This window comes from Phaenicophaeus curvirostris, chromosome 5 (genome assembly GCF_032191515.1).
Source record: "Phaenicophaeus curvirostris isolate KB17595 chromosome 5, BPBGC_Pcur_1.0, whole genome shotgun sequence".
Classification (NCBI taxonomy): Eukaryota; Metazoa; Chordata; class Aves; order Cuculiformes; family Cuculidae; genus Phaenicophaeus; species Phaenicophaeus curvirostris.
In genome coordinates, this window is record NC_091396.1 from 59,844,896 (window position 1) to 59,857,428 (window position 12,533).

The 12,533-nt window shown below is 38.9% G+C and overlaps 1 protein-coding gene across 2 annotated transcripts in view; it reads left to right on the forward strand.

Moving 5' to 3' along the window:
* Window positions 1–12,533, forward strand: part of JAG2 (jagged canonical Notch ligand 2) — a 68,360-nt gene that overhangs the window by 19,911 nt on the left and 35,916 nt on the right. For both annotated transcript variants that reach the window (XM_069858934.1, XM_069858935.1), the window contains exon 3: window positions 6,831–6,885. In XM_069858934.1, the coding sequence (XP_069715035.1) occupies window positions 6,831–6,885 (55 nt within the window). The remainder of the gene's footprint in view (window positions 1–6,830; window positions 6,886–12,533) is intronic.

Genomic DNA, 12,533 nt, shown 5'->3' on the forward strand with positions numbered 1-12,533 from the left:
TGCAGATGCATCTCCAGAGAGTATTCTCTTTGCTCATTATGTGGTCTGAGGTGACTGCATTCACGTTCTCCCTTGAGGAGCTGTAGTTGGAGACGTGGCATTTTGGCCTCTTCTGAGCTACCTGAAAATGTCATTGTTTCTGCAGGAATCTGGTAAAAAAATCTCAAGGCGCTCATTAGCTTTTAGCTGTTTGTGGTCTGTGATATAGCCAAGACCCCCTCATATTGACAAACTGTTGCATTTTGCTATAGCAGCAGGATCAGAAAATCTTCAAACCTTCACTTGAATCTTCCTACAGATACATCATTTGGTAAGGTACATAATGGTCTAGTAGTTTGATCACTTCAGAGAGAAGCACGCTATGCTCCTGTTTCAGAAAGTACTAGGCGCTGCCAAATAGATGTTGTAATACCCCTTGGAGTTCTTCCTTGAAGTTGTTTTATCTTTTAGATGCACGCACCTGGTTGTTGGTAGGATACTTCAACACAGTTGCTGGGCAATTTTCTTTAAGTGGAGGTGAGTCTCTACCTGGGTGTTAGATTTGATATATTAAGCTAGAGTCAGTTTGAGAGTTATTCACCTGTTGTTTTTATTCATGCTCCTTTTGCAATGAAATGAGTCTTAATAGTCTAGACATCTAGATTTCTCCCTGCCACCCCCACATGCGTACACACATACACACCCCTCCAGTTTTGACTTCACTTAGTTTGGGGGAGGGAGTGGAATTAAAGGTTCAAACTCATGTAGGCAGAGATCAGCTGTTGGCTGTTAACCATGGCAAGAAATAACCCCCTCTGCTCCCCTGGTTTTGCAGACTTCCTGAAGGTTTTCAGGTGGGGTTAATTCACATGATTTCCCCTGAAACAACAGTAAGGCTCCAAAGTGTGTAAACATCATCCTGCTTTTGTGACAGTGCCAAAAGGAGTATAACTACAGTAAATACTCTCAAATGGAAGGATTTGGCTTGCTTAACTGCTATCTGATGCTGGTGTTTGTAGTGCTGTAACCCAGCCTTCCACAGAACTTCTAACAAAATGGGTTTATTTGGTTTCCAAAGGGAAAGCTTTTGTTTAGGACTTGCTATGCCAATGGTGTGCACTTATCAGTTGAGAAGAGTTTAGAGGATGGGCTCCTTTATAATTGTGTGTGGTGGAATGGCCTTTGCATTCAGCAGGTGAGTTCTTGCATGTGAGTGTGATTGAAACATCCCTTCAAGTTCCAAAAGTCAGCTGTCCCTCTCCCCAAAATGAGGAATGTATATTCCTTCATTAATGGTTTCCATTATGTCTGTAATGTGTGCTTCTAAAAGATCAATCTGCAGGGTTGTCCCATCTGTCTGCCCTTAAACCTATGTTGTGGAGAGTCCTGGATCTTCTCAGAGTCCTTCTTTAATTTCTTCCTTACTCTCCCTGTGCTCCTCTGGCTTATTCATGAGGACATTGTAAGAACTAGCCTAGCTGCAGAACTCCTGGGGAAGGAAATAAAATACGCTTGCATTCAAGCCAGCGCTTTCCATGGCAAGCAGGCTGCTTAGAGGAGGGGGAGAGGTGCTTGAAAAACAAAAAAAGAAAGCTGGGGCAGGAAGGGACACCCAGACCTGTGCTTGCTTGAGTTCTGTAGAAGTTTAAGAAAGCAAATCTGAGAGTTGGTGGTGTTGATCAAGACTTAATGGTTGCAAGAAGTACTGGTGATGACTTACTACTAGTCTTATTTCTGTAACTTGTGAAATAAGGGTGGTGGCTTTTGATGTGTTTTTACAGTTGAAATGTTCAAATACAAATGTTGCATCTCCTGGATTGAGGTTTGAAAGGAAATGATACTGACTGATGTTGAGACCTGTCATTTACTGTATGACTGTGGAACAGGGAGATAATGTGGTCTCTGGATTTGTGTAGAAGCCACACTTTTTTCTAATTCATAGCTGATTCCTAATTTCTTCTGAGGTTTTCCATATACAAACTCCAGTCAAAGTCCTTATTAAATTGCTAATTCTTTGTCAGGTAGACAAAGAATAGACAACAGCTTGTAATTGAAGCAGAAAATGGCAGCTATTGATTCACCTCAACTGTAAGCTTTTGTGTTTTTTAGACTTTGTGTTGGGGAATGTAACTTTTGTACCTGATTGAAAATGGATCCTTTTTCTTGGGATGTACCTGATGGATCCTTTTTCTTGGGATGAATAGTCTGATGTGCCTGTTTTGCCAAAAAAAGACCACTTCACAATGTTGATTTGCAAATGCCAAGGTAGTAGTAATAGCTCATGAAAAGATAATACCAAACCAATATTGCTGGTCTTGTTTTCTCCCTCCCTAGAAAGGAGAAAGGATGGGATTGGGAGTGTTTTGTTTAGTGTAAACAGTGGAATAATACTTTGAAGTTGCTTTTGTCAACATCAGTCCTGAGAAAAACACAACCAAAGCAGCATCACCAGGATAAAGAGGCATAATTTGTATCTTTCCAGACCGTGTGGCTCTTCTATTTAGTTAGTTCCTAAGAAATGGTGTTCTCAAAGCTACACTGTTCTGCAGAAGTGTGCTAGTGCTTCTCTTCTGACACGTAGCCTTTAGCCTCTTCTGATGGTTGATTTAATGAGCACAAATGCTGTCCTGTATTTAAGTTCTTTCTGGAACTAAAAAATACAAAGACACCAAAGTCAGTAGAATCAGGTGTATTTTCAGTGCAGTATGTTCACCCCCATCCCCTCCCTCTCCAACTGTGCCATGGTTGCTTGTAAAATATTTTCTAAATATTTCGCTTGTAGTAGTTGAAATGAACAACAAATACTGCTTCACAGAGCTTTTTTTTTTTATGTGTAAGAACAGACTGAAATATGCATGTCTTGCTGTTTAGGTGCTGGTTTTACAGCCTACAAGGAAAGATCAGTGTAAGTTAAAAAAGAAGCATGTGTGGTGGTGTGTGTATATTATGCCTAAATAACTCATGAATTTCAGGCATTCTTAGGATATTTGATAAAAAATTAGTTTTCTGTTGAATTTATGCAGGAACTTGGACATACATAGCTATGTCAATCAATAGGCTTTGCGAGAACTTCTTACCTTAAATAGCTTTTAAGTTAGCCTGTTCTTACTAATGACATGTTAAAGAGCCAGTGCACTGCTGGAGGGTGCGAGGGGTTGGGATTCACAGTATGGATAGATCTTAGATTCTGGACAAACTAAATTAATGCATGTTCTGTAACTTTTATTCTGGAAGCACAATTTAACACCTTGTCTGGTGTAATTGTCTGTGCTACAAAAGTTTCTTGCAGCTGGTGGTAGCTGAACATGTGCTGAGTAGTCTGTTAGACAACTTGTTGTGGAATGTGGACATGACTAATGCAAGCCAATGGTAAAGCTTTTCTAGAATGAGTATACCCATTATGTAAGCTAAAAGTATTCTTCAAATTTGATGCCCATTACTGTTACTCATCTTGTAGCTCTTCCTCTTGTTATCAGACAGGGTTATGGTATGGGTGAATATGTGGATATTAAAATTTACACTAAGAAATGGTTTAAGTAGTCAAGGAAAACTGTGTAGCACACCATGAACACGCTCGGTAGCATGGCTGGTTCTTTAAGTTTTCAGCCCTTGTTGTGCAGTGAAGTGGAAAATTCAAAAGAATTTCAGCAGATGCTGTGTGAGGTTTGATACTTGGTGAAAGAGAGGAAGAGTTGGTTTTTTAACCAGTAGATTAAGGATTCATTTCTTGTTTTGAGGTGTAGTCATTGTAACTCAACAATCCATGCTACCACAGAATGGAACTCCTATGAAGTTATTGAGTAGCTGGAGGTGAGGAAAAGATGACAAGTTGGGTTGGTAACCTTAACTGTCTCCTCCTAGAGGAAGAATAGCCACGAAAATCAGTTTCTCTTTGGGTAACATTCTTGCTGTGCTTGTTGGGGGGTTTTGGAGGATGCCTATGTAACTGTCAGTAGAAGGCAGGAAGTTGCACAACTTGAGTTGTCCCAGCTGAAACTGATTTTCCAGTAAATGTGTTTGTCTTCTGTTTACTGCTCTTCAAATAACATTCCCTACAAGTGTGACCACAAGCCTTCCTGAAATGTTACACTCCATATTCTTGCTCACGTGTCAACGGCTGAGTGCTTGACTGTTAACACAGAAGTAGACATGGGGAAACCAAGGCTGTAGGATGCCAGTAAGTGAAAGGATTCAATAGCTTGAGTCTTACCTTTATTGTGTGTATTTTTGCATTTTATAGATGGGTTTATAGTTTTGGATGGCCACTAGTGGGAGGAGGGTAAAGTTGATGCTTGAAATGGGGCCAGGGCAACATGGGGCTTGCAGAGCCCTGTCCTTGCCCTGCTTAGCACCAGGAGGCAGTGTGGTGGTCTGTTATATGGCCAGAAATAGTTTCATGTCTTGGGGAAGAGCTCTACACCAATGTCATAGTTACTTGTAAGGCACTATTAAGCAGTAATACTCAAGTTTATGCCAGCTTTGATGGTCAGATTTGCCAGCAGAGCTATAGGACTTCTTATTTTAGCTGTCTTAAAATGAGTAAAATTCCTCTTTGTGTCCATTCCCACCTTCCAGCATGTGCATGCTAGAACAGTGTTTTGCAAGGAGCTCTCTTTACCCACAAAAATTGCCTAGCATCCTAGGCAAAGATACAAATCTGCTTTCAAGTGGAATGACGGGAAGGTACAGTTGACTGATCTGTTTCCTAAGGCAGGAAGTCCAGATTAAATGTTTTTCTGCCTTAGCCTGTGTGGGTAGTCAGATGCAACGGCCAACTTGCAGTAGGAAAGACCTGTGCTTACATAAGATGAGTAAGTAGACATCTGGAAGCACTTGAGCACTACTTTGTACTCTTAATACAAATCAATGAAACACAGGAAAACTGAGAGATATATTAGATGATCAGTTGTTAAAGATAGGGAAGAAGGATTACAGAGGTTTATATCGTGCACTGATTTGCAGAATTGTGCCTAGGTTAACACTTGTATTTGACCCAAAGTAAGGAGACTCTCAATTACCATAAGATAACGTTGGGGCAATGTTGTTTAGCACTTATTTTCTGATACTGTTCATTTTCTTTTTCAGGTGGCAGGGGAAAGCAGGGAGTTGGAGGGTGAAGCTACTGAAATGCTAAACTAATACTTATTTAAAAAAAAAATTGTGGAATTATGTGCTATATTGTCATATTTCAGTAGGGAGAGGCCTTTCGTTTCTCATCTGATCTCCATTAGTGGTTCTTTCCAAAGGCAGATCAAGCCCAAGTATGCCTCTGTCCATTGTAGTCCCTTCTGAGCTTCCTCTTTCCCCTCTTTCCTTGAGTGAAATCTATTTAGCATTAAACCTTTATCTGTTTCAATGATGGAAAAATCTTCCCCACAGAAGAAACACTTTCCAAAGGCATAGCTTGTGGCTTAAATGTTAATGTAACCAAGCAATAGAAAAACACATTCTCAGTGATGCGCGTGTCTGAATAGACTCATCCCTTGCTGTTGTCATCAAGGATCTCAGGCAGAGCGCTTCTGCTTGGGGTGCTGCTCTGTTCTTTCCTGCTGCCTCAGAATGGGGAGGTTTTGGTGTTACGGTCAGACCTCCTTGGTGAGGAGGCAAGGGGCATACAAAGCACTTAAAAGCTATCTCAAAAGTAAAAATGTCCATCTCTTGATGAAATAGTAAATAGTCCTAGCATCCTATGAAAGAGCTGCATTTTTACATAATCGTCTTAAAGCGGTGCTCTTTGTTTCTTGGCTATATGTCCCTGGGTCCTTGTGAATTCATAGATATCATGTGATTTCTGCACACGTTAAGGCCTGGTCCTGCTATATTTAGCATGATTTGGGGTTTTGTTTAGCTTGCTTATAAGCATGAAGGTGTACACGAGTGTTTTAGGATCATGGTGCAGTAATTTTCTCTCCTTGGAGGTTCTTATCATTCATTTTAAGGGTATGTAAGAATCTCAATGTTAACTTGGACAAACTAGAAACTATCAAAGGAGGAGGTTTTGATAGCAACTCATTAAACTCAAAGCAGGTAGGCATTACATGTATGCATAAGGTAACTTTTTACTAAATAAGTTTCGTATTTGAATACCAACATCTATCCAATGTATTTGGTCCTAAAACCAAGAAAAATGCCCAAAGCCTTACTTTAGCCTTTGTGTTTTTTCCAAATGATTTTAAAACTGTCTGAAATTGTGCTTTTCCTCTTTCCTCAGGGGGAAAATATACTAAGTGTGGTTAACAGTTTTTCTGCCATGTCTTCTGCAGGTCCATTTTCCACACTACCCCCTTCATGAGAAGGAAACTTTAAGTTCTTGATAGGTGTAGGAGGGGATTTTTGTGTTGTTTCTTTAGATATGTTTTCTTACAAATCAGCAACCAGATCTGTTACAGACAGCTTCTGAAAGGATGATTCTGATCTTATTCCTTTCTGGGTGTTTTTTTTTTTTTTTGGTGCTCAGCTGCTTGAGTCTTCGATACCTTTGCTGTTTCTCGATGTTCAGAGCCCCTCATCTCATTCAAAACTTTTAGGGCTACTTCTGTAAAGGTTTTTTCTGTGGCTAAGCAAAGCTAAGAATTAGATGCAGTGGGAGGCAAAGAATAATATTTCAGTCCGCTGGTGGTGAATGTTTTTGTTTTGCTGTTAGCATACTTTGCCCCACAATTTTTAACACTGTTATATTGCATGCTTTTGAGAAGATCCCTTCAGGAGTTTTCATATGACAGTGAAGAAGGGAAATTTTTAACTACTTCCAGTTGGCTTTCTGGTAGCATCAATATCTACTTATTGCAAATCATTTTGTCTGGTGAGTGAGTAGTTTATTACTGTCTAACTGGTGTCTTCTTTCTTTTCAGAGATCATTCACGTTAATAATAGAAGCATGGGATTGGGATAATGATACAAAACCTGGTGAGTATTTATGTAAAACTTTTGAGCTTTCACTTACTCCATGCTGTGCATACACAGATTGGAGAGGAGGGGCATGGTGTATTGCTGCAATTAGCCATCCCTCTGAATTGATCTGGATGCAAGTCTGCTATCTATGTAAAGGGGATATACAAATCCAGGTGAATGTGTTAGGACAAGCTATTACTGATAGGAAAAGGTATGGAAAGTAGTAAGTGAAAGGTTGTAATACATGACTCAAACTTAAAAGAATGTTTAAAAATCATGGAAGGCTCATTTTTATTAAAGGAAAATTGTCCATGCTGTAGAGTTGCATTGTAATTACTGCTCAGTTTATCCATAACCATGTTGTGCAACACTTGTCATTTTCTTGCTGAAAGTGTTCTAATTCATGGTAGATTCCTTCTGTTTGTTTCTTCTCAAGTCCTGAAAGTTACCTTGCATTTCTGGCCTTTAAATGCTGTTTCTCAGTATCAGAGCAGGGCTGTTGACCTGAAGAAAAAGCAAGGTTATTGTATAAATACTTCAGAATCATATGAAGGTGCTGGTTGCCATATTGTTGCTAAAGTAAGACTTCAACTACAACCTACACTTTGGTAGTAGTTTACAAGCTTGTCTTAAAATAACCAATACTTTTGGTTACAAGTGTTGGGTAACTTCAAACTTTCATTTTGATTAATTAAATTTATTTAATCTTGACTGGGATCAATATAGAGGAAGATAAGTGTTTGAACACATGATAGGAAAGGTTTATGTTCCAATCATCATCGGTTTCTTCTAATGATAAGATTCTGTTCTCTGCTGCTTCACTAGCCATCCTGATCAAGATACATCAAGCATAAAAAAAGTGGCAAGGCTCAATTGCTATTAAGGCCATGTTAGAGTTTCAAGGTCTTTTTCCATGAAGATTGGGATCAGTCCTGCTTGCATTTTCTTGACAGACTTTCCTAAGCTAGAGATTCTCTTAATATACTGTTTTCAGTGACAAAGTCATTGTGAGTTTGTAGCTTGTTCCTTCGCTCTCCTTTTATTAGAATTAAGCTTCTTTCATCTTGTTTAACAGTTCCTTCAACCTTTTCTTGGTTTTGGTTTGGTTTTTTTTTTTTTAAATATGCCCTAAAAGGAGACATTCACATTAGGCTTATGTTAAGTTTTTCTTATGCCTTTTATTTTTTTAACACACTCTAATGAGTCTTTTTTCTTTGCATTGATGTATTTTTTTTTCCTAAACTTCAGAACAACAGGATATATAATATTTGTTGGAGGCCCAGTGGGCCATCTACTTTTCCATGAACTACCGGAGTCTCAGCAAGTGTCAGATTACAGTTTAGCTCTCATGATTAACTGCTAATGGCAGGTGAACTTCCCTTTAATATAGGCTACCAGAGAGATGCTGTTAAGCTGTATTGCATTTGAAACTTAAGAGGCTTGTCATGTGAATTTAGCGAGGCTTTCTTGACCTCTAATTTGGCGGAAGACTAGCTAAATGCTTGACTTGGTTAAATGTTTCTGTAGTCTGTTTACTGATTTTGTGACAGAGATGTTACCAAGCTGAAATTCAGACTTGCATATTAGATTTGTAGGAAGAATTCCTTAAAAATTTTCATCTTTTGAGTGGTCTTGGCAGGGAGTCTTCCAGTAGGTTTTTGCCTTGTGAATCTGTCGAGGTGCAAAGATGCTTCCTTTGTATTTCTGCAAGGACTACTGAACTGCCAAGCAGGGATAGGTCAGTTAAAAAGAATAATGAACTATAAGAGAATAGGAAAGGGATTATGGCAACTCCTCCAGAGAAAAGGCAAACAATGTCAGCATCCTGGGGGGGTGAAGAGAATATATGTGGAAAGTTGAACTCCCTATCATATTCTGAACACCGAGCTGGTCTCTGTATCAGCTTACAAGTGTCTTCTATTGCTACTATAAGAAAGATTAATTGAAGTAATGGCCAGAGTCTGCTTATAAGCTGATTAATTAGTTCTAAAGTCAGGTTTTGCTTTCCTTTAATGGGGATGAGTAAGGAAGTTAAATGCAGGTCTTGTGTTCCCATTTGGACTTTCGAGTGGATATTTATTAAAAAAATCAAAACCCCAGAAATTAAAAAAAATAAAACAAAAGAAATACCCCACCGAAAACCCCCCACATAAAATACGACACCAAACAAATGGAAAAATAAAACTTGGAAAGAGGGGTTTCCAGGGAACAAATTGAAGGTTTTAGAACAGTTGTTTCTCTTCCCTCCTTCTATTGTCCTAGAATCCTGTATTGTTTCTTGCACCCATCAAAACCAAGGCGAGGATACTCGGAGCAAATCTGTGCAGTACCATCTCATGAACAAGTCTGCCAGGGCAAATGCTTCCCCAGTACTTCCCTGAACCTTCAGACTCTTGAGAGGGGCTCTTAGACCCTGATTCCTGAACTATTACAGCATTTTTCCCCCCTCTTTGGTGCAGCAGGCTTAGCCTGGAGGGAAGCTGTGGCAGTATAGTGTTACCCCTTGTTTGCTTTGTGGGGGGAGAGGAAGCTGCCTTAGATAAAGAGTCACTGTAAGGGGCCTGTTCTCTGTCATCTGTCACAGTGGTTCGTGTTACTTTCCAGGTAAGTAATTTATCTTGGTGAACTTGTAGTTGCATAGCAGAGGCAATGCTTAGCCCAGCACTGCTATTGTGAAACAAGCTCCAACTGTGAAGTAACTTTCCAGTTGTCTATGTGCCTACTGTGGGGATGCAGTGGTTGCCTTCCTCATTCATATTAGTCTGTAGGGGGCTCATCTGTCCTTATGGCTTTTTAAATGGTTCCTTGAAAAAGGCTAGAGACAAACGGCTACTTCCTGCGAAAGGCACCTCCTGTTCCTCTGGGCATGAAGTTCTTATGCTGCTGTGTGTGCTTCCTTGCAGATAGCTGCCAACATCACCTGTTGTATTGGTCCGAGTGGCTTGTTGGGAATATCTGACCTCTGCTAACAGTTAGTGTGTTGATGAGTAGTATTCTTACTTAGGTGTAGTCATGACTCCTGATTGTGTACTACAGTTATAATAAATACTCTTCAGATAAGGATTCTTCTTCTGAACATCAAATGGTTAATTAAAAACCAAAATTAGCCATCATCTCCTTTTATTCAACTATTTGCTCCATTATCAGTTTTTCTAAAGACTTGTAGAAAATTTCCTAGTAATCTAGAAGCTCTCTTGCTTCTGAGTGGTGTAGTGATGAGGAGGTTAGAGTAATGTCTCTTGCTTTTTTGACCAATAGCCAAATTCAGTTATCCAGCTCATTGCCTTTTCTAAGGGTAGGAAGTGTAATGTGTGAGTTGCTAACATGAATTTTATGGTAAACCAGATGCAGTCAGCAGTCTTGTCTTAGCAAAGCAGTTAAACGAGAGACTGAGTATATTCAGAAACACTTTAGCATCAGGAGTTATGAAGGAGGAACCTTGACAAACGTGATCCTCTCTGTAATTAAAGATATCTTTGGAAGACACATCTTCTATTTGGGTTCAGTTTTAAGTGCAAAAGGGAAAGCAGAATTCTCATTCTTTAAAGAATTCAGTATTAGAAACTAAATGACTTGGAGCAGATTTCCTGAATCCTTTTGTGGTTCAGGGTAAATTATTTAGCTTTCTTATTTAGGCTGTTAAGCCCTACTTTTACTGATGTAAGCCAGAGGAAAAGCTGTCAAGACTCTGAATACTTTATTTTCAGAGGCGTTTGTGAAGATAAGTTTTGGTGTGTTTGGGGGGTTTTTATAGGTGGGTTTTTGGTTTGTTTTTTTTTTTTTTTAAAAAAAGCAAGCACTATTTGGGTTATTTATCCTGTTCTTGACCTTGGGTATACAGGTATTAAGAGGACTGTCCTGCATAGGTATGTTTGCAATACCTATATTATTAATTGTCAAACTTGAAGATGCTTGATAAGATTTTTAATTACATATGCCACCCTTTTAATCTTAGGACCTCAGTCCATTTGATGTGCTTTGAGTAATGCTTACAGCAGTGGCAGCTGCAGCTGTTTTTAGTGAGTCTGTGTTGCTTATAGCTGGAAAATAGCTCTGCATTGCATGCTTTCTATTTGTTCAAGTTCCTTGACCATCCAATGATTCAGCATTTTTCTTTTATAGTTTTTCATCAAGGTTTTCAGATCAATAATAATTAGAGAAGAATAAGATTACAAATGGATGTTGAATCTAATAATGAAACTTTTAATGGTGACTGGTCGTATGATCAATATCCTATTCAGTGAAAAATAAAATGCAGGCAGTCTTTTCTAGCTAACAACTTTTTTTGTGCACCTTTATACTGTGACTACATGCTGCTGGGTGACAGAGGAGTTTATGAACAGGAATTTCAGAGTTAAAGAACAGGGATAAACTTCATTGTGTCATGTCTAGCCATAAAATGTTTTATGCAGACCAGTCTGGGGAAGCGTGAATTGCAGCCTATACACGGCAATACCACTTTTAATGTTAATTTTAATTATTATTTTTAAAAAAAGGGCCCTGAAACTCTGAGTTGGCAATATCGTAGGTATTGTAAATGGGTATGAAATTCATGTATGCAAGCAGAGCTTTGTACCTTTTCTTACATTAAATAGTGCTTGGAGTTCCAGCTGCAGCTGGCAGAGTCAAGTAGAGAAATTCTTGCAGTGGGTTATTACCATATTTGAATAGTGAAAACATTTGAAAACTCTTATCGCTGGGGTTACTCACCATTTACCCTTACTCTTACTGTGCTTTGCTTATACTTAACAGTTACTGAAGCAACGTACTGACCATAGTTGCATCTCATCTAGTAGTAAAGCTTCTATACCAAGAATAAAACTGATTAATACAAAATAGAATCATAGAATAACCAGGTTGGAAGAGACCCACCGGATCATCGAGTCCAACCATTCCTATCAAAAATAAATACTTATGACAATGAAAATGCTTTGTATTGCCAGTTCTATAATCTTATATCCTAGAATACTCTTGTTCAGTGTGATAGCTAATACTTCTTGTGCATTTGGTCTCACTTAATAGGGCCTGGCAGTAGCAGTGCTGCTGCTTTCTATGAGGGCAAGGCAGGATGCTTATCAAGTGTATTGCAACAGCAATCACAATTATCAGTAGTACCACTGGGGATAAGCAGGATAGAGTGGAGAATGGCCCCTTGACAATCTCTTCACTTGTATTATTTCTTCTCAAAATGTCACATGCAAGCTGTACAGCGTGTCCTGTGCAATGCTTGTTAAAAATGTTTTGCATTTATTGTAGAGAGAATGATAAAATGGAAAAAAGCTGGTTTCTGTACCTAATATAAGCCTAACAAAGTATTTACTATTGCTCAGTAATTTTGCAGCAAATAGAGTATGTGTTTTGCTTTATTTTTAAAGTTAAACTTGCATCAGAGAACTTTAACATCTTGGCTACTGGGTTATGCAGATTTTGCTATTTTATAAGAACAAAAAGGAGGTAAAAATTGCCTCAGATCAAGATAAAGCTGCTGGTTGTCAGTGTGTGGGTGTGGTATGCTTGGCTGCCTCAAAAAATAAGCTATTTCCTATGGATTACGTTCCAGGGTTTTTTAATATTTCCTTTGGGACAGTTTTTTAAATTGGCCTTCCTGTAATGAACTTTGCAAGGCAAACGAAAATTCAGTTATACAGTAGATCTTTATCATC